Source organism: Mustela putorius, unplaced genomic scaffold (genome assembly GCF_011764305.1).
Source record: "Mustela putorius furo isolate JIRA1106 unplaced genomic scaffold, ASM1176430v1.1 tig00000145_pilon_pilon_pilon, whole genome shotgun sequence".
In the NCBI taxonomy this organism is placed as follows: Eukaryota; Metazoa; Chordata; class Mammalia; order Carnivora; family Mustelidae; genus Mustela; species Mustela putorius.
In genome coordinates, this window is record NW_025421294.1 from 38,256,160 (window position 1) to 38,280,834 (window position 24,675).

The 24,675-nt window shown below is 54.3% G+C and overlaps 1 protein-coding gene across 1 annotated transcript in view; it reads right to left on the minus strand.

The window, feature by feature from the left end:
* Positions 1 to 608: 608 nt before the first annotated feature.
* FGF18 (fibroblast growth factor 18) overlaps positions 609 to 24,675 on the minus strand; it is a 33,498-nt gene continuing 9,431 nt past the window's right edge. Inside the window, exons 3-5 of the mRNA XM_004737611.2 lie at positions 19,334 to 19,514; positions 8,306 to 8,412; positions 609 to 1,770 (exon numbers count right to left, since the gene is read on the minus strand). Of these exons, the coding sequence (XP_004737668.1) occupies positions 1,504 to 1,770; positions 8,306 to 8,412; positions 19,334 to 19,514 (555 nt within the window). The 3' untranslated portion in view covers positions 609 to 1,503. The remainder of the gene's footprint in view (positions 1,771 to 8,305; positions 8,413 to 19,333; positions 19,515 to 24,675) is intronic.

The window sequence follows — 24,675 nt, forward strand, 5'->3', positions numbered from 1 at the left end:
TCCTCTTGACCTGGGCCCTCCAACTCCACCAGACACAGAAGGGGGCCCACTGCTGCCTCGCTCAGCCGGTGTCTGGCAAAATCCAGATGGGGCTGCACAAATGACTCGAGCTATCATCCCTAGACTGTAAGTTTCGTGCAGTATGATTTTGGGTCTGTATTGTTCTTTGATGAATTCCCATTACCTAAAACAGTGCCTGGCATTTAATTAGGTGCCTAGTAATCATATGTTGAATGAACAGTTCCATCAAGAAATGAGTGAATGAAGCAATTAATCAGTGACTAAGTGAAGGTCCCTGGGAAGCTGGCATGTTTTGGGCGCGTTTTTCGGTAAATACCCAGTGCCTGGAGTCGGCAAGCAAATGTTTGTGAACGATTACGCCTGAATCAGTTATCCAATCAGTGAGTGACTCATTGAAATATAATGTCTCTGAGGGCAAGGATGTCCGGAAGCAAAGATCCCTTGGTCTAAGGCTGCATTCTCACAGCCTGGAGCAGTGCGCAGAGCAGGCGCGAGCTTCCCACCCCTGCTCTCAGAGCCCAGATTGCAGACCCAGAGGAAGGAAACACAAGGGGGCCCCCCGCCCTGCCTGAGCCCCACCACCCCCCACCACTCACCTCAGGGTTTTTTTTAAATAATTTGTCAATTGTTTTTAATTGTTGAGGCAGTAATACTTGGTTCATGAAACTGCAATATACAGAGAGGTGAAATAAATAGCTTATATATATAATATATATATAATATAGCTGGTTTTAAAATATTCCCTTATCATTGGTGTACTAGGTCACGTGAGTCACGGAAGGTCGATAGCAGCATCCTCCAGAACTGCGAGCAAGGCAGGGTCACTTGATTGGACGAGGCCGTCTGTCGTCGGAAGTCGAGGCGCCGAGAATTCCGAGGGGCACGCCTTCCCTGCGCGGTGTCTCGGGACAGCTTGCAGCGGACAATAAATAAATGACTGCAAACCAGAGAGCGATTTTTGTTGGAGTCTGGGGCAGGGATAGGGGTTGGGAAAGACCAGGAGTCTGGGGATAGGTACTACTTTCTCTTTGTTTTTCTTTTCTTTTTTTTTCTCTTTTCTTTTTTTTTTCTTTTTTTTTCTTTTTTTTTTTTTTTTTTTTTTTTTTTTTTTTTTTTTTTGCTTTCAGAACCTTTGGGAAAAAGGACTTTGGTTTCTCAGAGTGTCGTTTTCCTCATTCAGATCCTCCTCTGGGGACAAGATTAGAGTTGTCTGTTCCTAGAGAGAGACAAGCACCTGTCCGTTGACAGCAGTCCCTTTTCGTGAGTCTTTTGTCATAGACAGGGGGTTTCAAGTCAACAATAAAATTCTTATTGCTCCCCCCTCCCCAAGAGTTTTGGTTCAGTTTTTGTCTTCTTTTAAACACAATGTACAAAAATAGAGCTTCTTCCTAATTTTTCATGTAAAAATATTCCTCTGATGCAGTTCTCTGTGAGTGTGAGTGTGGGCCAGGGGGCAGCCCGGGGGACTGCGGTGGGGCCAGCCTAGCCAGGGTGCGTGGGGCGGATCCGCCGGGACCTCTTGGTCACCGTGGTGTACTTGAAGGGCTTCTGCAGCTCTGCCTGCCCCTTGGGGTAGCGCTTCATGAAGTGCACGTCCTGCTGGTTCTCCCGAGTCTTGGGACCCTTCCGTGGCCGCCCCTTCTTGGTGAAGCCCACGTACCAGCCAGAGTACTTGGCAGACATCAGGGCTGTGTAGTTGTTCTCCAGGACCTTCTCAATGAATACACACTCCTTGCTGGTGCCATCGGGCTGTAGGAGGCAAGAAAAGGAGGAGGTGAGAGGGGAAGGGTGGGTACAGGGGCAAGCTATACGGACAGGGTGTGGGTAGGTGGCAAAGGCTTGGGGCAGTAAAGTTGAGAGGGCTTCCCCCAAGTTTTATCCGCAGTACTTTCACTTCCTAGATCTGCCGGGTGGACTTATCATTTCGGCCCCTGCCTCCTTCCTCACCGGCCAATTAGGTAATAGACTCCCCACAGAGAATAGAGACCCAGACCTGGCCAATAAAACATTATTTCCCATGACCGGTGCAGAGCTGGGCACGTGGTCTGACTCATCCAATCAGAGTGCTCCTCAAGACCGTTGTTTAATCCCCCCGAACATAGGCTGATTTAAACAAGAGGAACACCTAAGGCTGAAGCAAAAGCAGCCATTTTACCACTATGAGGAAAAACGGTGTCTGACAACAAGGCCAACACAGAGGAAGTCATGCCAAGAGGAAGGGAATGACAGAAACCAAGTTCTCGTCACATCCTTTGGGCTCTGGACCAAGCAGTATCTAAGTTCCTTACCTCACTGTGATGTGGGCCAATAATATCTCATTTCCTTTAAAGTCGTAGAGATTAGTGCACAAAACCTGATACAGAGTCAGCTACACCGTGGCCACGCCACTCCACTGCAATATAGTTAAATTCAAATAACATTTAATGTGGGATGTGGTGCATTTTAAATGTTTGGTGTGAAGAGGGGAACTCCAAGAATAAGAGTTTTTGCATGGCCAGACTCCAGAGCCTATGCCTTTGGTTCTGAGATTTCAGGCTCCCCAGCAGATGTGCGAACTCCCTAGGAGACAAGGGATGCCGGGCAAGGAATACTAGATTTTGAGTCAGGAGCTGAATCAACTCTAACACTTCCTTATGTGACCTCAGGCTAGTTAATTCCACGCGCTAGACGTCGCGTTCCTCGTCTGACCAAACCAGGACAGTGGTCCCGTGTCACATAAATGTGAGGAATGATACTTATACTTGAGCCTCATACACGGTAGGAACTTGCTGAATTATTTCAGAATTGCAGGTGGTTCAGATGGGTGCTGGCCTCCCTCCCTGGATCGGATCTGGACAAAGGACGGTGGGAGGCAGGGCTCTGACCCTCCTTCCTGAGACAGTTGAATCGCTCCATGTAGCAGAGTGGGAAGCACACAAAGCTGGAAGGCCTGAATTAGCAGCACTCGAGTTTCCAACTAACATCTCCAAATTTAGGCCGGGCCCACTCCTCGTTCCGGACGGATGCCCAGCCAAGTTGGAAGCCCAGCGGTCTGGCTGTGCGTAGTGACTGAGGTGCGAGTTCCAACCTTTTGTTTGAAGTGGAAAACAGGCTGGAGCTTCCAGGAACGTTCACCTTTGAGTGGAGGGCAAGCTTGGGCCCTGCAGACAAAGTGCTGAACTTTGCAGAAAGGGACAGGCAGGGTAAGAAAACATTCTCCGGAGGCTGAGATCTTTCGAGGAGGCTGCAGAGCAGGCAGGGGGTGGGACTGGGAGACATGTGGGACCCAGAGGACAGTATCTGTCAGGGGGTGAAGAGTGAGGGACTCTGGTGAGGGGAGTGGGGCATTTGTACACGGCAAGTAGAAGGTAGAAGGGAGCGGTCTCTGGCCAGCCCCCTCCCCCACCATGGATAATTCTGTAAGTTGCCTATCTAGCCTGAGTCCAGATCCCTCGGTCACTCTCAATGGAACAGTCACAGCAAACTGAACAAAGCCTACACCATGCTGTTCCCTGCCACAGAATACCTGCCACTACCTGGAAAACTGCTTTCATCCTTCAGGGTCAACCTCCTCCAGGAAGCTTTCCTTGACTGCCATCTATCTCCCTCGGCATGTCCTCTTCTTCATTTAAGACTCCATTCAAGCATCAGGTTTTATTGGACTCACATATTCCAGCCTCTCCCCTTGGCACCCATTCCTCCTCCCACCCCCCCCCCCAACAGAGCAATCCCATATCTGCCTGCCTCCTCATTAGCCCAAGAGCTTCAGGAGGTCAGGACAACCTGTCAGTTGCCCTCATGGCTCAGCATAGGTCTCCAGCCCCCAGAGCATTTGTGGTTGAATAAAGAAGAGTTCTGGGATAGTACTGGTGGTAGGAAACCCCTCAAAAGGCTTTCTTCTAAAAGAAAGGAGATGCTGCCTCCTGGAACCCTCACTGATGTCCCAGAGACCATCATGAGTTAGGGGAGGCCCTCCTGGAGGCGTGCTGAAAAAGGGACAGAGCAGGCAAAGGACCAGGGTGCCCGGTCTGGCCCACTTGGTCTCCCTACCCCTTCATTCATTCACTCATTCAGCATTTACTGCTTGTTAATTATAAGCCAGACATCTCCGTGTGCATTATTTCATTTAATCCTCTGAACTTGCTCAGATAAACTCTCCCTGCTAGAAGAAAACAGAGTTCAAAGAGGGCAAAATGTCTTGCCCAAGGTCATGGGGCTTCTAAGAGACAGAGCCACTGTAGCTCATTCCTGCTCTGTCCAGTTTCAGAGAGGTCCAGGAGAAGAAAGAGTGTGGAAGAGAGGGCAGAGCACTGCCTGTCAAAAACACCTCCCTCCGCAGGCCCACATGGCCACCATCAGCATGAAGCAAGGTCTTGGACATGCGAGGTGCGGGCACAGTGCCTGGCAATGTGTTTGTATGTATCCAGGTATACTTATGAGGGCTGAAACTCTGAGCCCCTTGGAGAGCTCAGAAGCCCCTTGGGAGGAGCCACGGGACCCATGATGGTTACAAGTCCCCACTCCCCCCACCACCCCCCACACCCCACTCACCCCTCAGAGCTCAGACTCAGCAGGTTCAAAGCTAATGGCAGGCTGCACCTGGGCTTGACCCTCACCTCTACTCCTGACTACCTCTCTGACCCTGCTTATTGCCTGCAAAGATTTTTTTTTTAAATCACCTATACTTAAACCTCACCCCCCCAAAATGCTGACACAATAGGTTCGGGCAAGGCAGACCATCAGTATTTACAGAGTGAGTGAATATCCCATCACAGAACTTTGGTGATTAAGTAGAATTTGAGCATCTCTCCCCCCTCCATCGCCTCCAACCTCCTCCTTTCCAAACTGGAGTCCTGTTCCTTCTATTTGATCTGAAGACTGAATCCTGATGACATCATTTGGCCCCTAGGTCCCGTCTTTCTTGAAACTGGAACTACCCCCTGGACATTTGTAGTTATGTGAGCCAAAAAATTTCTTTTTTGCTCAAGGCATTTTGAGTTGGGCTTTGGTCATTCACAACCAAAGCAGTCTTCACAAAGATATGGTGGTGGGCGGGGGGAGGGGGATGCCAAGCACACAGTGCTCTATACTCAACAGCTATTTGTGGAGTGAAAGGATATACACCCTCCTGGGCGAGATGGACGTGGGGTCCAGAAAGCTGGCGCAGGGAAGGGGGCTCCCTGAGCATGCAGGGGCTCGGGGCAGAGCTCTGGTATGTGATTGTTACAGTGCAGCAGAGGAGTGAGGAGCTAGAGCCGGGGCCCAGAACATCTGAAAAGGCTCTGCTGGGGGCTCGTTGCATGTGCCCTGCTGGGGCCAAAGAGGTGCAAGGCTGGCACCCAGGGTCTAGACACCCAAGAAAGCTCCAAAGGAGTCAGAGCCTAAGCTAAGGCTAAGGGTTCCCACAGCTGATGGAGTAACTTTGGGGCCTGGCTTCAAAGGGGAAATGAATGACTATTTGTCAATTGCCCACCAGATACCAGCATCATCGCTGCCATGGTACAGATGAGGACACTGAGGCTCAGGAGTGAGGGGACCTGACGCCCCAGCCTGATGTGAGTAATTTTGGCTGTGGAAATCGGAAAGCAAGAAGCGTTTTTCTACTTCTTTGGTCCTCCTGCGGCTCTTTGGTCCCAGTACCAGAACATGGGTGGATGGATCCGGAATCAGCCCTCAGTGAGCTCTCTGTCTAGTTGCAAGATGTAGGCACAGGAACAAACAGTGAAAACTCGGGTTAGCGACAGGCAACAGGGGACTGTGTGTGGGATTATGAGCTCCAGGGCAGGTGTGCTATACGAGGGTTTGGAGAAGCTAGAAGCTGCTGAAGGCTGAGCAGGACTTAGAGCAGGTGGACAGAGGGAAGGGCAATCATCGTGTACAAAGCCCGAGTGCCCCATCCAGAGAGTGGTAGTTGGCAGGGCCATGGGTCTGGCTTAAGGAACCTGAGGATGGGTGGCAGGGCTGTGAGGCCAGGGAGGATCCCCAGGCCCTCTGTGTCTCCAGTAGACGGTGCGGACCCAGGCATAGGTTTTGAGATGGGTTAGGGGTGGAAGACAGGGGATGCTCTTAGAGAGCTGACGGTCGGTAGTGGGCAAAGGCAAATAGCCTGGGCTGGGAGTCCTGAAGCAGCCAGGACAACAGTTCCTGGGAAAGGATGAGGCCACAACAGAGGCGGTGGCATCAATGAAGAACAACACGGGGGCAACCTCAGGACCTTGGGACCTGACTGCCTGGGAGGCTGTGATGAAACAGCACCCCATGAGCCTGTGACTTCTATCTATAGGGGCCAGAGACAGTGAGGGGAGCTGGGCTAGGCAGAGGGCAACAAGAGGTCTGCCCAGGGCCATCCTGGGGCAGGTGGATTTGGGGCCCGTCCTTGGAACCCCCTCCCCCCCGGGGCCAGCCCAGAAGACAGGCGCGTCCTTACCGGGATGGGGGAGCTGCCTCGAGGGGAGCGGGAAGGAGGGGGCCCTCTCCGGGCTGCGCCGAGCCTGGCGGAGCCCGCGCCAGCTGAACCGTCCCCAATATTAATGATGGGAGAGAGGGCGAGGGGGCAGGAAATCGGATCCGGCTCCTGTGGAAGCGGTGACTCAGCGGCCAGCCGGCGGGCGGGCGGGCAGGCGGGCGGCGGGGAGCGGGGCTGCTCTTTTGACCCCAGCGCGGCCCTCCTGGGGTCAAGCTGCCGGGAAGCGCGCAGCACAGAGGGAGGGGCGCGCGGGCACCGGGCACGGCGGGCTGCTGCGCGCCCCCCCTGGAAGCCGCGGGAAAAGGAAGCCGAGCGTCCAGCCGCAGGCAGGTTGGGCCTGGGAGGCGGCCCGGGCGGGCAGCAGAACAAAGCGCCTGACGCGGGGCCGGGCCGCGCCGCCACAGGAAACGCACGGCCAGGCCAGGGGACCCGGCGCCCGGCCCGCCCGCCGCCCCTGCCCCGATCCCCTCGCCGGTCGGCCGGCCGCCCCGGGACGCGGAAAGTGAATCACTAATTAAAACCACTCCTCGGCGTCCCGGAGCTGCGCTCTGCGGATTACTATTACTGCGCTCTCTGAGAAGCTTCGGCTGGCGTGGGCAGTGCGGCGGAAACCTCTCTGCCTTCCAGACCGGGCTTGGAATCCGCGCGGCTCTAGTGTGGGACCCGGGACAAGTGCCCGGCGACGGGGCTGAGCTTCAGCTTTCTCATCTGCGAAATGGGGATGGTAGTGGTAGCGACCTCATGGGATTATTGGGGAGTATTTTTGCACAGTGCCTGGCAGAAAGTAGATGCTCAATTAGCCGAAGCTACTGGTGGTGTTATCATTAACAAATAAGAAGCAACGGTAGGTACTCGGGCTCAAGTCCCTGGCCTGTTGTACTCTCCGCAGCCACCAGGGTGTGGAGGAGGGGAAGGCAGCGAAGAGTTGGGGGCTTCCAGAAAACAAAACCATGACTTAAACAGGAATTGGGACTTGGGGCTGTGCTTCCTCCTCCCAACACGGTGTAATAAATGCAAATCACCAGGCCGGGCCTTGCCGCCAAACAGGAAGAGCCGTCCTTCTTAGAATCAGGATCTACCCTGCACCCCTCACTCCACCTGCCCAACGGAATCATTTTGCAAGTTAGATATGGGGCGGGGGCGGGGGTGGGGGGGTGTCAGTAGGGGTCCGGCAAAGAGAAGGGAACACAGAGCGTGTGCACCATGGAGCGACTACCCATAACACCATCCACCGGAGCCCCCAAAGGAAGCAAGTGTATGAACTTCACAAATAGGCACACCCAAGAAAAAAGGGGGACACCCAGCAGCACCCGCAGAAACTATGAGCCCCATGTGGGTCCACGCCCCCATACCCTCACTCCACCCTAATTTGTTACATGCAGCTCTGTGGCCTATGCCCAAGTAGTAAAATCTTCCCGAAATGCTAGAACCATAAGGCCCAGCACTGAGACAGCCGTGCGGTCCAGGAGATGCTGTATTTCTCTACAAACCCCTGGCGATTATTCAATCAATGCTGTGGCCCCAGCCCTTGGCCAGCCATTTCCCTGTTCTCGGAAAGCAGACACACATAGGCAGGGAGCCCTGAGCCCCTCCAGGTCCACAACCAGCAGGAGAGAGCAGGACCCTGCCTGCTCCCCAAAGTCATGGCCTTGGATACCTCAGCCTGGCAGGCTGGGATGTGGGTAGAGAAGAGATTACACTCAGAATCACACACACACACACTCACCTGGCTTGTTTTCCATGTGGGGCTGACAAGGCCCTGAGCACCCTGTTCCAGCTGCACAGAGTTTCCAGGGGGAACCCTCCCAAATACCCTGGGAATTCCAGACCATCACTCACCTTCCCCACAAGCTTGCCTTTCCGGTTCATACACAGGTAGAATTCCGTCTCCTTGCCCTTGATCCGGACTTGACTACCGAAGGTGTCTGTCTCCACTAGGAGCTGGGCTTCGAAAGGCAGAAGGAGAATAAGATACATTTTTTTTTTTTTTTTAACCAGGGACAATGGTTTGGCGGAAAAGCTCAGCAACTAACCCCGTCCCTGGACCCCCTCACTGTTCCAACATCAGGCATGGGGGAGGTTTTAAACAGGTCTCATTGGAGCACTCCGCCCCTTAGGCAGCCAGAGAAAGCTTCCCCATCCCCACCCTCTCTTGACTCCACTTGGGTCCTAGATGGCTCCAGCTAGAGGGTTGTTCTGCCCCTCCTTGCTAACTCTACCTCATCCTCCACTCTATCAGCCCCTCACCTCTGTTCCCCAGAATAGGACACACAGCCACCAATAATCCCAGAGAAGTAGCAGTCTCTGGAGTTAGGGCACAGAAAAATGCATGCAAGTTTGCATGGGCACGCACACACCTTGCCTTGGGGGACATCAAGCTACTTTCTTCAAAATTTGGGCCAAAGGCCTCTCACTCCAGGGCGAACATCTAGAACCCCTGCTATGTCCCCTCCCCTGCCACACCTTTGCCACTCAAAGTGGGGAAGGCCCAACGAAAGGAGATTTAAGGGCCCTGGGAATGGAGACTATCTTCAGAATATTCTACTTTCTCAATCAAGGCCACAGAGGCTAAAATGTAGCTAACTACCAGGAACCCAGACATCTCAGTCGGGACACAATATTCCCTGGTTTGAAGTAGGAGACCCCAACTAAATGACCCATTCTCCATAGAGCTGTCCAGAGCTGATCCCCCAAAGCCCTGATTGTGAAAGGGCATCAAGTGGTCAAAGGGTGACTGTTCCTTGATGTGCCCTGTCCAGATCCCTCCCTGTCCATCTGCCAATCCACTTTTTCTCCCTAGTAAGGTGCTGTGTGACTTCAGTAGGCCACCCATCCTCTCTGAGCTCTTTCTCCTATCTGGCTTTGAATTCTATGCCTGAATCCCTCCAACACCTTCTCCCCACTGCTGCCTTCTTTGCCTATGACCCCCTCATTCTCACCCTCCCATCTCTGACCCTTTGCTTCCCAGCACCTGCCCCTCCCTCACCCACAAACTTTTTAATTTTAGTGACAAGGGACTTGCTTCTCCATAACAAAAATCATAGCCCTAAATACAGCATCCTTGGAGCCACAAAGAGTGTACCTCAGTGCCCCTAAAATACACTAGGTATGATTTTAATAAAAAAAATTTAAAAATATATACCCTGGTGCCCTGCTGTGAAAATTAAAACCATCTGGAACTCAGGATTTCCAATAATTAATCTAGCCCTCCTTTGACACCACTACTAATTAAAATATGATACCCCACCTTTCCAAGGAAAATAAGAAGAATTTACATAAAATTTAAAGATCTAACAAGAATTTAGTAATTCTAGTAACAGGGAGGGAGGGGGAGGCACATTCTTCTCTCCACCTTCCCCCATCCCTAGTAAACACAGTCAAGAATATTAAGCAGCACTGAGATAGGGGGTCACAAGACCCTCATCCTCCCTGCTCCCCTTTAATTCAAACTCCCTGAAGCTCTCCCTGGGAACCCAGGCCAAACATCAGAGCAACCTGGGGCTCCTCCAAAACTCTGGCCCCACACAGAATGGAGGTTGTGGGGTTCAGGAGTGTCTCCCATCCTAGGGCGGTGAAGAAGACAGCACATGTAAGGGAAAGGCAAGAGCTTTGGAATGCACAGATTTGGGTATGAATCCCTGGCCCCGCTTGCCAACCAGGTGCCCCTGGGCCTCAGTTTCCTGACCTGTAAAATGGTTGTAATCATCCTTAATCTTCAAAAGGTATTGTGAGGATCCCACAGAAGGAAGGCAGAAAGGGCCTAGCACCTGTTATCAGAGGCCAGGTGAGGGAAGTATAAGTTTCATAATATTGTGTAAGTTTCATGGTAACGGCAAAACAAAACTTTTTTCCCCTAAACACACACAAACACACAGCATAGTCTGTTGGGAAAAAATCAGATGTGTGTAAAAGGGCAGAAGTGGAGCCAAACTTGCCTCCCCAGGCATGCCCTCTAACCTGAACTTCTTTGGCATCCTCCAGGGTTACGGGCATCCCACACAGTAAGTCCATCAGAACATGCCTTGGACTGGGACTTATGGGGTCTGATTCCATTTCTGGCATTGCCACGCTAGACTGTATCACCTTGAGCCAGGCACGGCCCCCTTCTGAGTCTCAGTCTCCTGCTCTGTGCAAGGGGGAAGGGGAGGCTCACCCCTATTCTGATTCTCTCTGGGATTGGGGCAGAGCCTAGGAGGTTAGGGATGGGAGACTGTAGAAAAGGGATCAAGCCCCAGAACTATGGCCCAAGAGACCCCAATTGAGTCTGAGAGGAATTCTGCCCCTCTCCCAGCATGTGCCTGGACCTCCGTCCTCAGAACAGTTCCTACCATTCTGGCTCCTGTGTGAGCCCACTGAAATTTATACATCCCCTTGAGCTTGGGTGGCTTTGTCCCCATTTTATAGTTTAGGAAACTGGCTTTCAGAGAAGCAACCCAGCAGTAGGGTCTGCCTGACTTTCCGCTGGGGCCTGGGCACCAGGGGAGGGCCCCCAACTCTGGAGAGGTGTAGTTCCCTGCCCCCACAACCTCTAATTCTCATCAGGTGCGGCCCACCACAGCAAGCCCTGGCCTTTGCTGGGCCAGGCCTAGGCTGGGGCTGGGCTGCACCCCCACCCCCACAAGCCTAGCTGCCCTCACCCCAGCATGGGGAAGGTCTGCTCTGGATACCATGCCGGGGAGCCAGAAGTCTGTTCTTCCCGACCACAGCAGGCCTTGCCGTGACCTAGACTCCACTCGGGCGCATGACATAATGAGGAGGGAGCCGGGCCAGAATTATGTAAAGTCTGCAGGGACTAATAGCAGCAGCAGTTCTCAGAAAGAGAGAGAAAGAGAAAGAGAGAGCGAGCAAGATGGAGAGAGAGAGACCCCACCCACCCAGGCCAGGTTTGCTCACAGCCTACCTCACCCATAGCATCACATTCCCCCTTCTCATGACCCAAGCCCCCAACACGCGACTCTCAGGAGCTTAGAAACCTTATCTGGGCTCAGTTGCATTCTCAAGGCCTGTACCAGACCAGGCAGGAGGAGTCTGGGATGTTATCTGGCTCCCCTCGTCATCAGAACCCCTCTCCAGGCATCCCCCCCACCCAGACTGCACAACTCAGCAGCCTCCATCCTCTGCCAGAAAAAGCCTTTAAAAATAAAAAAAATAATTTTATCTCTTTCCTACTAAAAGTCTCCTAGGGATCTTCAATCCACTTAAAATCTAGCCTCTTCATGGAGACCCATTGGGGGCACACGTTCTGGTCCCTACTGGTCATTCCTATGTCCTACCCTCACTCACAGCCTGCCAGCCAGCAAGCCTCTTTGCTGTTCCTCTCTGACACACCAGGCACACTCCCACCTCAGGGCCTTTGTACTTGCTATTCCCTCTACCTGGAGGCTGCCTTGCCTAGAGCTTCCCATTGAGGCTTCTTTTCTCTTAGGTTGCTACTCAAATATCCCTTCCTCAGAGAGGCTTTTCCTACACCTCCCCAGTCCAGGGCTACCCATCCGCTGCTCCATTTTCCTTAGAGCTCTTCTCCACATGGTCTTAGTTGCTATATTCCTTTTTTCTACCATCTGTCTCTCCACCGGAAGGTAAGCTCCACGACAGCAGGGCCTTATCTGTCTTATACACCACTGTGATTTCCAGTACCTAGCCCATACCTGGCTCATAGGAAATGACCAACAAGTAAGTTTTAGTAAACGCATAAACGGCTTTGTGAAGTAGATATGAGTAACACTATCTAAGGTAAGAGTTAAAGAAAACAAGACTCAGGGAGGTGAAGGGGCTTGCCCAAGGGCACACAGCTGATCAAAGCAGTGCAGGTGTTGGGACCCAGTCTAAGTCCAGAGTCAAGTCCCTTAGCCACTCTGCCCCCGCTGGTGTTCTCCTGGTGCTACTCCTCCGACTCACTCAAACTCTGAGCTCCCACCCACCTGTGCCTAGCCTCAGGATTACTACCACGTCTTTCAGTTTGCTGTATGACAGAGGTGAAAACCCTGTTCCTCTCTGGGCCAGGCCTAGGTGACTTCCAAGGCCTCTTTCAGTACTGCCCCTCTAGAAATATTATCAGTAACGTACATTTACTTAGAGCTTATGAGGTAGTGGGCTCTATATGCATTCTGTCACCCGCAATAGCTTCATAATAATCCCATGAGGTGAGAACTTATTATCATCCCCATGGTACAGGTGAGAAAACTGAGTCCCAAGGTTACCCAGTGATGGAGTTAAACCCCAGGCAGGCTAGCCCAGAAGTCTGGGTCTTACCTCATCCACTGCTTCTCTTCCCTCTACATCAGTCCCTTTCCTGGGGGAGTAAGTGAGTCAACACCAAAGGCAGGGAAGGTCTTTGCTCTGACCTCATTCTCTTGACACAGAAGGACTATCGGTAAGGATGCCTACAAAGCCCTTTCTATAAAAAACTCATGCTGCCTTTTTTTCTTCCTTAAGTGCTTGAAGTCACAAGGACAATTGAAAAGTCCCATCCGTCAGGCACGGTGGTTAGAGTGAACGTGCAATGCCTTGCGATCCTCTGAGGTAAGAACTATGACACCCTTTTGATGGGTGAAGAGACTGAGGCACAGAGCAGACAAGTTATGCGCCCAGAGCTGCCCCGGTAGAGCCAGGATCTGAACACTGGCAGAGTAACCCCAGAGCTTGTCTGAGCCAGACAGAGGTTCTGAGGTAGGGCAGCAGCAGGAGACAGACATCCTGCAGGCCGGTCATGGCAGGGAAAAAGGAGGTGACACCGACTGACTGACTGACTGATTCCAGTGTGGTTCCCTAGCTGGGCCTCCCAGTGTGTGACCCAGGGCCTCACTTTGATGGCCTTTGGTTTGAAGCGTAGGAAACAGCAGGGAAAGACACAGAGAGGTGGCCAAAAAACCAGACAGAGACGCAGTGCAAAGAGAGACACAGGAGACAGGAACCGAAGGAGGAAGCCCAAGAGAACAAAGCTGGAGAAGGGGGGGTTCTTTCCCCACCTCAAGCTTCAGCCTCAACCCCCCCACCCCTGCAGGAGCAGTGTGGGAGCCAAAACCCCCCCAGGCCCTGGGTGAGATGACCAGCAGCTGTCGGGCCTCTATGGTTCCAGGGCTGACTGCGCCCCTGGCCACTCTCCAGGTGTCCTCCAGCGAGGAAGTGTCCTTGCCACCAAAGGCACCAGAAGGTCAATGCAAATCAGTCCTCCCTTCCTCCCTCTGAAGGTGGACCAGGTGGGGAGGAGGGGGTGGGGAGAAGGAACACTTTCTGGAGATGTTTCCACATCACTCTACACACACACACACACACACACACACACACACACACACAGGCTTTCTCCCAAAGTCCCCTTCTCCTAATGTCCCCGAAGGAGGTTTTTTGCAAGCCACGTGGGCTTGCTGGAAAGGAAGAGGGAAAAAAATCAATGGGATTGATCAGGAGCTATATTTAATCCTAGCCATAGCTCTAGTGTTGCCATTTTAGCTGCAGAGTCAGCGAGGTGTGGGTGACCACTCCTCACTGGGGACAGAAGTTATGGGACATGAGCTCAAAGGGCAGGGGTTTTAATGCCTCTCCCCAGCTGCAAGAGCCCTGGGGGAAGCCAGGTCTGCTGCTCTCTGTATCCCACATTGCATGATGCAGAGCTGGCAGGTTGGAAGGATGGAAGGAGAGGGCAAGAGAGGAGAGAGAGGAGACAGGGAGCACTGATCTGCCAAGCATCTACTGTGTGCCCGAGCTCCATGCGGCACCTGCCCCAGGGGGAGCACTCCCAGACACACACAGGGCTCATCCACGCAACCACTGGCTCAAGCACACATTGAGCCCCTGCTGGTAGCCAGCTCTGTGCCTGGAGATACAGCAGTGAACAAAACAAACAGAAGCCCTCTACCCTCAAAAAGTTTGAACTGTAACAGGGGAGACAGGGAGCAACTACATGATGGTAAATGCTAGGAAGAACAAACTGCCCACGAGGAGACAGAGACGGGAAGCCTCTGACAAGGAGACCATTGAACAGAAGAAGCCTGAGCGAAGTGAGGGAGCCAGCCAGGAGGCTGTCTGGGAGAACGGCATTCTAGGGCTGAGGGAACAGCAAACACGAAGGTCCTTGGCCAGGGGCACGCCTGGCCTGTTGGCTGGTGGGTGGGACTGTGGAGCCGAGTGGACAAGGAAGGGGCAGCGAGGCGAAGCTGGAGTGGTCATCAAGAACCAGGCCATTCCGGACTGGTCCAAGGACTGAGATTTAACCCTAAGAGAGACAAGCCCCTTAGAGATTGGAGTGACACCGTCTCACATTTTGGACTGCTATACGGACTCCGGGCATCCGACTCGGAGAGTAGGGGGTCCCTGTGGCGTCAGCCACACCAGCCCTTGCTCCTTGTAGAAACACGGCCCTCCAGCAGGCCCTCCATTCTGGCCTGAGGAAAATGGGATCAGAGGACTCCCCCAACTCTTGTCATCTGCTCAGCCAAAGCCCTGGACACCCCCCACACTGCCCTGCGTGAGCCACACAGGGCAGTCCCCGATGACGCTGGGAGCTGCCCCATAGTTATTTTATGCCTTCCCCCAGCATAAGTGTGGACCTGCTTTCTGCCAAGACTTGTATGGGACATAGCGACATGCGGAAGGGTCACTGCTTTCAAGGAGCTCATGTTCTCAGTGCAGGAAGGTACAGGCCCATGCTGGGACGGGCTGACCACTCCTAACCCCACACAGCTGTATCACAGCTGGACTCACAGACGAATCCACGCCTGAGCTCTCAAGGAAGCCAAGGAGTGCTAACTCCACACCCCGCCCCCAGCCCCCATGAATGGGGAGAAAGGCCAGGCTCAGGGACGGAGTGAGAAGGCCCCAAGGTCATGACTGGAAGTTGGAGAACTAGACTCTTCCTACTCAGAGTCAGCCCCCTGAGATGGAGCAGGGTCTCTGGCCCCGGAGCAGCCTGGGGGCTGGAACCAGGTGTGTCTCACACCGTAGCCCCAGGACTCAATAATTCTATGCCGAGTGAGTGAGGGACTCCAGCTCAAACTGAGAAATCATCAGACCACCCCCAGCAAGAAGGTCCAAAGACCCTGCCTCCTCGGGCCCGACAGCAGCTAAGGCAAGCAGACCTGCGGCTTGGAATCACACTAAAGATGCCTCTTAGGCCTGCAACTGACATGCCAGGGCCCCATGATATGAGAGAGACCTGGCCCCTTCTGGAAGCCCCAGGAACCAGCTCCTGAGAGGGGAACCTCTACCAGAGCCCATGAACACCCATACAACGGTAATGAGTTCAAGTAGTTATTCTTCATCTTTTTTTGCTTTAATAATCACACATAATCTTTGAGTGTAAGAGATGCTCTCATTTCTATTACCCCATTTCAAAGAAGAGCAAAGAGGATCAGAAAGGCTAACTCAGATCCCAGATCTCCAGCCCACAAGTGGTGGATCTGGGTTCAAATCTTGTTCTACTCCGGAGTCTACAGTCTCATCCCCTCAAAGATCAACTTCCTGGCTGACACAGCCCCTCCAGTGGCTGTTCTGGGCACAGTCAGTCCTGGGAGCCTGGCCCTACTACAAAACATTGGATTTGGGGGGTTTTTATGTCTTTTTTTTTTTTTTTGTAAAGTAGAAAATCCTTTTTTCTTTCAAATGACAACAGGAAAGAATATCTAATCATACTGCTTATAAAAGCAGAACTGCCCCCACACCACCATTCCTACTGCCAGGGTCCCTCCCCACTCCTCTGAGCACTGACTCAGTGCCCCCCCCAACCACTTCCTCCACCCCCTCCCCACCCCCTGTCCTCCTCCTCTGAAACTCCACCTGTGTCACTGGCAGCCCAGCCTCCCGCAGCCAGAAGGAACTGGTGCCGCCACACCCCCCGGCTCAGGTGTGTCAGTCTCAGAGGCAGGTAGAGCAGGCCTTTCTCATCCTCACGTGGCAGAGGAAGAAACTAAGCCCAGAGCCAGACACCCTTGCCCCAAGCTCCACGGGCTGCTTAGTAGCAGAGCGGCAGCCAAAAGGCAGGTGTCCTGCCTCTTGGGGCTGTTTCTGCAACAGGGCCACTACCTACATGACAGAGGTGGCCAGGGCCAAGGGCAGGAAGGGGAGGGCCTGATGTAACCATGCTGGCGGGGCAGGGGGGCCCTACCTGGAGCCACGGCCCGCCAGCAGTCCCTGTTCCTAAACCTTCAGCTTTCTGAGCTAGCACACTTGTCCCTCCAGTGCCCCGCCCATCCTTAGCATCCTAGGGCGCTCTGGGAAAGCTTTCAGGAGTCCTGGGGAGATCCTCGGGCTGTGGGAGCTCGGCTGACATCTCTGCAGATCTCACTGAAGACCGCTCACAGATGTAAAGCTGTAAAGCAGACCAAGAGCTCCTGGGCCAGGCCCCAGACTAAAGTGGGCCTGAGCCTGTGCCTGCCCGGAGTCCAACACCTTAGGATGCCACTGAATCTGAGATTCCAGGTGTCTGTCAGGATTCCAGATTCCAGGTGTTCCTGGGGCCCCTGTTTATACTTGGTGTTTGCTGCTGTTCCCAGATTACATTATAAATGCCTATGACTGCGAGCCTCAGACCGCACCATTCTTTCAGTCCCACAGAGTCCTGAGAAGGAGAGACTGTCCTGGGATGGGGGTGGGGGGGTGGGGTGTTCCTGGCCTGACGGGAGACTACTGGCTGCCCATCCCCCACAGGCAGGGCGGGCCCCTACCACAGCCCCATCCTCCAGGCTGGCCTGGCCACATAAATCACCCTCCCAATAATATTTGTATTGATTATCTAGATTGGAAGCCTCAATTGGCTCCATTGTCTCACTTCCTCTCCCAGGGCTCACAGATGGGGTCCCTTTGCCTCATCTGCGTTTCTAATGCGACACTTAAATGAAGCAGCCTCAGCAAAGCCCCACACTACCCGGGCTCTGGGGGGGAGAAGCGGGGGTGGGTTGGAGGAGTGATAAACATATTCCTTGAGAGAGAATGATTCAGTCTGGGGCTTGTGGGGCTGGAGAAGCCAAAATGGGCTAGTTTCCGGATGTGCCCAGTGTGGCCCGTCAGCACTGTCTGGGCATGGGTGAGAAGTGCAGAGCTCAGGTCCCACCCCAGACCCACCAAATGAACATCAGCACCTAACCAGATCCCTTGGTGACTCCCAGGCATGTTAATGTTCAGGAAGCACTGTGGTCGTCCAAGCCTAGTATGGTACAGAAGGGAAACTGAGGCCCAGAGGAGGCAAAGGTCCTGCCTGATGTCACACAGCATGCGAGATCCCCTGAGTCTCTGTCTGGCTCAGGCAGAGGAGATGAGACGCAAGTAACTTCTGGAGTGAGGGGTGGCCATTTCTGGGCTCCTCTCCCTCCCGAACTCCTACCTCCTGTCTCAGGACATGGACAGATGGTTCAGACCAGCATCTGACCCCCCTGTACTCTCCCAGCCTGGAGGGGCCGGTGAGAGCTCCAGGGACTCCCCAGGAGGGCACCTCCCTCCCGCCCCGGCTAGCCAGCTGCCCCTTCCCTGGCAGCAACTGGACAGCAGATCCCAGGGAAAAGCACCACCTGGGTCTGCCCAGCACAGCGGGGAGCACGGAGAGACGGAGGCCCCAGAGAGGCGGCCAGCAGAGGACCTGGGCGAGGTGGGGAGGAGGGACCGGAAAGCTGTGATCCGAGGGAGGGAGGCAGGAAGGACAGAGATTGTGGGGAGGGGGAGACAGAGAGGTGGACAGACACAAAGAGGGGAAGGGATGAGTCCCAGGGAGGAGGGGAGAAGGACTGAGAGAGAGCGGTCAGGAGAAATGCAGCAGCAGCAAGATGGAGAAAGGAAGAAGGGGAAAGAGGGAGGGAGGGGACGGAGGCAGTAAAGAGTGATGGCACAGGGAGAAGGGAGGCAGCTGGCCCGGAGACGGGGAGCCCAGGCTGGCCCAGCCCTGCCCGGCCTGGCCTGCCCCAGCCCCCAGTGACGGTGCAGCTGCCACACTTGGGCCCTACCATGAGGTCAGTCCTGCCCTGGGGCAGAGGGAAAATAAATGGTGTCCAAGATAAAAGGTCCAAGAAATTATTTGTCTTGTTGTCATGTCTTGACTGCAACGAGCAGGGGCCGGCGGGCAAGTGGGGCATCAACCCCGAACAGGCTAGGCTGGCAGGACCACAACGCACACCCGGGACCCGAGCCCCAGCCCCACACATCGGGCCTCCTGCAGCCCCAGCTCCCCCGCCCAAGGCCGGGGGAGGGGCGGTTTGGCTGGGACACCTCTCAGAACCTGGCCCCAGGAGGCAAGAACCCATGGGACAGAGTTCCCCGAATCCTCTCGAGGTTCTGGGAAGGTGCAGTCCTATGTGTTTCTCTCACTGTTAAGGGTTTTATGAGCTGGGCGCGTGGGGTGGCAAGGGATTCAGGGTGTCTCATTCTTCCCAGCCCCCTTGCAGCATGAGGTGAGGAATGGTTCCCTAAATCCCAGAGGAGGGCTGGACAGTTTCAGGGTCAAGGGCAGGTCAAAGGGACCACAGCCCAAGGTGCTAGGAGTACCGTTCCTCACAGGTGTACAAGCTCAAGCTTGCAGAGCATATACCCGTGCTCCCACCCACGTGCACCCAGCACCCCCAGCAGCATCCAGAAAGCACTGCGCAGAGGCTCCTACCTCTCTAAGCGCCTGAACCCAGGGCTGGTGAAGCAAGGCCATGGGGAGCTGCTACCGGCTTTGGGCCATGCCAGGGAAGCCGCCGATACCCATGACCACTGGCCTTCCCCAGCAAAGCAGTGAGTGCTCCCTCCAAGGCTCTCCGGGAGACACACCACACCTGCAGTTTGCAGACAAGGAAGCCGAGGGCCAGAAAGGCTGTGCCAGGTGCCAAGCTACACAGCCAGGACAGGGCAGACCTGGGATTTGAACCTGCGGGCTGGGTGAGGGAAGAGGGGGCTGGTACCTACCATACTTGTCCCCGTCCTCGCCGCGGGCACTGATCCTGCGGCCCAGGACCTGGATGTGCTTCCCACTGGTCCGGCTGTACAGCTGGTACAGCCGCAGCTGCTTTCGGCTCACATCGTCCCGGGCCCGCGTCTGGTTCTCCACGTGGATGCGGAAGTCCACGTTCTCCTCGGCCACCAGCACCTGGCCAGGGAGAGCGGCATCAGTGGTCTACCGGGGAAGGACCAGGGGCCCTGCATGCAGCAGCCGCGTTCACACAAGATGGCCAAGGCCTGCTCCTTGTTGGCCCTGGGTCCAGCATAGATCCACACCTGCTCTATGACCATCCCATTGCACAGATGAGGCAACAAGGCTCAGGGAGGGGAAGCATGTCGCATGAGGTGGCCTAGCCAAGAAGTGGCAAAGCTAAGAAGCAGGGCTCGGTCTACTGACAGCAAAGCTTGCTACCTTTCCACCAGAGCCCCGAATTAAAGCAAGAAGTCTGGAGCCGAGTTTTCTCCTGTGACCCTGAGCACACAGACACCTTCTCAGTGAAAGAGCAGGGCAGAGTCCCTACCCTGATTACAGACCAGGGTGGTCATGGGGATCAAGTGAGCAGGTGGGGAGTACAGGATCAAAATCAGTCTGAAGATGGGAGACAGATGGTGGGGGGCATAGAGCTGCTGTTTGGGTGCACAACAGGGAAGGACAGAGGCCTGGCTAGTCACCCTGGGAAGGAGTGGGCCAGAATCCACTGTCACTCGTCCCTAGGAGTCGATGCTGGGGGGCCTCCTCGGCATGACCAGGGAATCCTCATGCTCACCCACCCTCAGCTGGCATTTGCCCACATTCCTGGCCTCTCTTGGGTGGGGGAGGGACTTCACTTTGCATCTCCCACCAAAACTCCCCTATCCTCAGAGGTTTAGTTTGTGTCTGACCACATCCTCCAGGAAGCTGCCCCTGGCTATGTCAACATATATCTCTCAGTCTCCCATCCTGAACATGACCTCTCACCTGGACAACTTGCAGCCACCTCCTCACCAGCCTTCTGTTCCCACTCGTCTGGCTTCCACCAAACCCAGTCACCTTGAGTAATGCTCCCTCTCCCTCCACACTCTCTGGGGCTTCCCATCACATTTAGACAAACGTCCCCACCCCCGCCTCAAGGTCTTCAGGATGAGCCCCCTCTTCAGCCTTTACAACTCTTCACCCCTGCTTATACTGGCTGCCTTTCTATGCCACTGAGCATTCCAAACACAAAACACACACCCGCCTCAGGGCCTTTGCACTTGTTCTTCCCTTGGCTTCAGTGGTCTTTCCCAGATTTCTACATTCTGGCTCCTTTACTTCATTAGGATCTCTGCTCAATGTCGCATCCTTGAGACTGGCCTTCTTCGGCTGTTTTTCTGAAGCAGCTCTACTTCTGCCCTTCTCCATCTCTCTGTCATGCTGTTTTTTTCCTTCTAACATTGACCAACCTGACATAACATTTACTTATCTGGCTTTTGTCTGTCTCCCCCCAACATTATATTGGCAGTACCATGAAAGCTGGGGCTGTCTCCTTGTTTGCTGCTATCACCCCAGCATGTAGCATAGAAGAAACGCAAACATTTCTTGAATGCATGAATGAATGAACAAATGAACATTGGAAAGATGTCGAGTCCTGTCATTCCATTTACTATTAAATTAGGTTTTCCTAGGCCCTACTAAATGGATGCCTGTTCCATCCCATCTTCACCAGAAAGCTGAACAATTCTCGAAGCCCAGACAGTGTTCTTGGTTTGTTCTGTGTGCCCATGAGGTCCAACATGATGCTGGGCAGGAAGGACCCCACCGACTCAGACTGTCACAGAGCTCTTGGGACCAGGGCTGCCCAAGCATCTGTCTCACCTATCATTCGTGAGCTCCCGAGGGCAGGGACCATGTTCTCCTCATTGCCACAGCCCATGCCCAGTGCAGGGTCTCTGTCCTCAAGCTGGCATGCACGTGTCCCCTGTTGCTAGCCTGGGCCTCCCAGGCACTCCAGCTGGATCACATTATTGATCCTCCACTATCATCCTCAGGGTGGAACTATTATCCCACATTGCAGATGACAAAGCTGAGGTCTCAAAGCTAAATTGACAAGGTCCCAGAACAAGCCACGGCAGAATCAGCCCCAGTGATGGCTCCAAAGCCCCTCTTCCAGCCCCATTTTGCTGGGCCTTGCTTGCTGCACCTGCACAATCAGGAGGGGGTCCCAGAGTCAGAACCCAGGGTGTGCCTTTTCCTCATTAAGGTTCCCAAGGCAAGTTACCAACCCCTCTGGACTTCAGCTTCCCTAGAAAATGAGAGGGGTGATGATGGCACCCACCCCATGGGCTTCTTCACAGACGAAACACAGAAAGTCTTAGAACAGTGCCCAGCACAGAGCGGGTACTCAGGAGGCGTAACTAAGAGAGCACATGGGGGCCCTCTCAGAGGTGAGGCCCCGCAGACAGAGCCTGTCTGGAAATACAAGCAGATCACACTCCCGTCCCTGCAGAAGGGTCACCTCTGCACACAGTCACAGGCCGGGAAGACGTTATCACCTCTGATGCTGCACCATCGGAGGACTTATCCCCTCTGCTTAACAGACGCAGAAACCCAGGTTCAGAAAAGTTAAGTCGGTTGCCTTGAGCCACACAGCCAGAGGTGTGGGGCCTGGCGGCTGGCCCACCAAGAGCGCACAGCCTTCAATATTCTCAATGGCCAGCCCCTGTCACCAATTCACAACCAGAGTCTGACACCTGGGACCCACCTCTTCTCATATCCCGATGCTCGGGGAGGGAAGAACTCCATACCCCATGAGGTTCACACCTGGTGGGCACATGTCCTGAAAAACCCCCATCTATGGCCCTAGACCTCCCTCAGAATGACTTCCTGAGGGAGACTCGCCTTTTCCCCTCCCCCCAAGGGCGGGTCTCTGGCCTCCTTCCCTGTCCTCCAACTCTCCTCCTGCTCACAGGAGACCTTATCGACCCGAGGTCAAACCAATCTCCTTACCCTGGATCCCCAAGGGGAGCTGCCCTGCCCCAGAAGCCAGCCTCCCATTAACGATTTTCTCCCTGGCCCACTGGACAGAGGCAGTGCGGGTGACCCAGGGTCAGCAGGGGCTATCCGGTGGCCCTTCCCCAGGATGTGGAGGGAACAATCCATCTTGCCCAGCTTCCACCATTTAAGCCACATTCTGTGGTCACATCCTTCCCAAGGGAGGTAGCAGGGGTGGCCTCTGACACATAAACAGAGTCCCTCCTTCTGAAAAGGCAGAGACCCCTGGGCTTCCTGGGCAAGACCTCTAGGGAGCCACGGGCCTTTGCACAGGTCAGGCCCTCTGCACAGGGCATCCTGCCCCCTGTGCCCTGCTGACACCTGCCCTCAGGTACCTTCTTCCGAAGCCCTTTCCTGCCCTACCTCCCCCCCACGCCAGCTGGGTTAGGGTCACTGGACATTACTATAATGGCTTATCAGCCCCAAACTGCAGCTTGTCCAGCTCCTCCTGGGGCCTCCGGTTCTAGCCTCAGGAAGTGTCCGACGAATGCTTGCTAAATGACTGTGGCTAGGATGAGAGAAACCTGCAGGCCAAAATCAGCCCCAGCACTTACTACCCAGACGAGCAGAGAGCCCCACAGAGCGATGGCAATGGGGCGTCTGAAAGCTCTCAGTTGCTGAGCTTCCCTCTGTTCCTTCTGCTCTGCTAAGAAGCTCCCTAGACGTGCTACTTCCTTAGCCGCTCCAGGAGGTTGGTGTCCGTCGGAGCTCACTGAATAGGCTGGACCTGTGAGGCACTTCTCCAGGGCTACAGAGCTGGAACCTGAGCAAGTGGGGCTCTAGCGTCTGCCTCGGGAACATTCTCTCCCTCCTGCTTTCCTGCTCACTGAGGGGGGCCTGTCTTCCAGGCCCTCCTAGAAGAGCCGATGCTGCTGTCCACGGGCTCAGCTCCCTCCAGGGGCACAGTCACCTGGGGTGCTAAGAAGCTGCAGTGGGGAAAAAATGAGACTATGCGGCTCTCACAAGGTGATCAGGTGGGCACAGCCAGGACGTGTCCTTGAGCAGACGAAGACACCTTTGTGACTCTGCCTTCCCTCCACTCCAGCTTTTCTTTTGGGTCAAAGCAGCTTTCCCCACAGCAGGATGGCCCATAGTGGGGTCCCCCTACAGCTTAAGACCCCCCCATTACCCTCTTCCCTACCAGCACCTTCCCTGCCCCAAGAGCTTGGGCTGTGGTGGAAATATTCACTCCTCAACCCAGGAATGGCACAGAGGCAGCAATGGCCTGACAGATTCAAATCTTTCCCAAGGTGCGTCAAGGTCCCAGGCCCTGGCACAGACAAGGGGTCCAGTGGGACAGAGCCCCCCACCTTTGGCCTGGCCTGCAGTCTCCCGCTGTGGGCACAGCTCTCTAACGCTCAGGATGACTGCCCACTCAGCCTGGCTCCCCCCTACCCACAGAACAGTGCCCACTCGGGGTCCTGTACCATCTGGCTTCTCCTACCTTCTGAGCCTCTGCCCTTAGGCACCTTGGGGGGAACCCTACATGGGGTGGAAAGAGATTGGGGCTATCTCAATGCCCGCCCCCAGGCGTCAACCCAGGTCCCCTCCTACTGGGGTATCATCAGCCACCCCTGCTCTGTCTGGCTGTAGATTTCAGTTTCCCTGACACAATCCTGCTCTGAAGAAATGTTTGGGGGCTCCTAGTTCTTTCTGGGCCACACCGCCACCTTCCCCATCAGGCTTCATTTCAGCACACACACCACACACGTTCAAGATGACCAGCACTGACTGACCTCTGGGGGTCGTCTGGCTCCAGCCCAAATATTTGATTTCTCTAACCCTTGGTTTTCTCACTGACAGAATGGGGATTGCATATCATATTTATCTCAGAAAAAAGATGGTATTAGGAACAACAGCCACAGTTATTTTCTTTTTCCTTTCTCTTGTGTTTTGTTTTCTGAACGGCCACTGCTTATTGTGTGTAAGACCTGCTTTAGGTCAACTGCCTCATGTAATTCCCAGAGTGGCCCCATGAGTTGGTTTGAGTATAGTCCCCATTCTACAGACGAGGAAACTGCTGAGGCTTGGAGACGGGGCCTCGTGCATTCAAAGTCACACGCTAGTGAGCAAAGGAATCAAGATTCAAATCCCCGTCAGCCTAGAGCGCAAGCTTTCCAGCACTTCAGCCTTGCCTGCCTGCTTTCTCCCCTCTCTCAAGCCCCTCCCTTCCCTCAGTTCAGGATGGCAACTTCGTTCTGGCCACAAGCCACAGTTGGGGCAGGGACTGGAGCAGGAATTAAACATGAAAGGGCTGAAGGCCTTGAGCTCACTCCCCCTAACTCCAGAGGAGGATGGG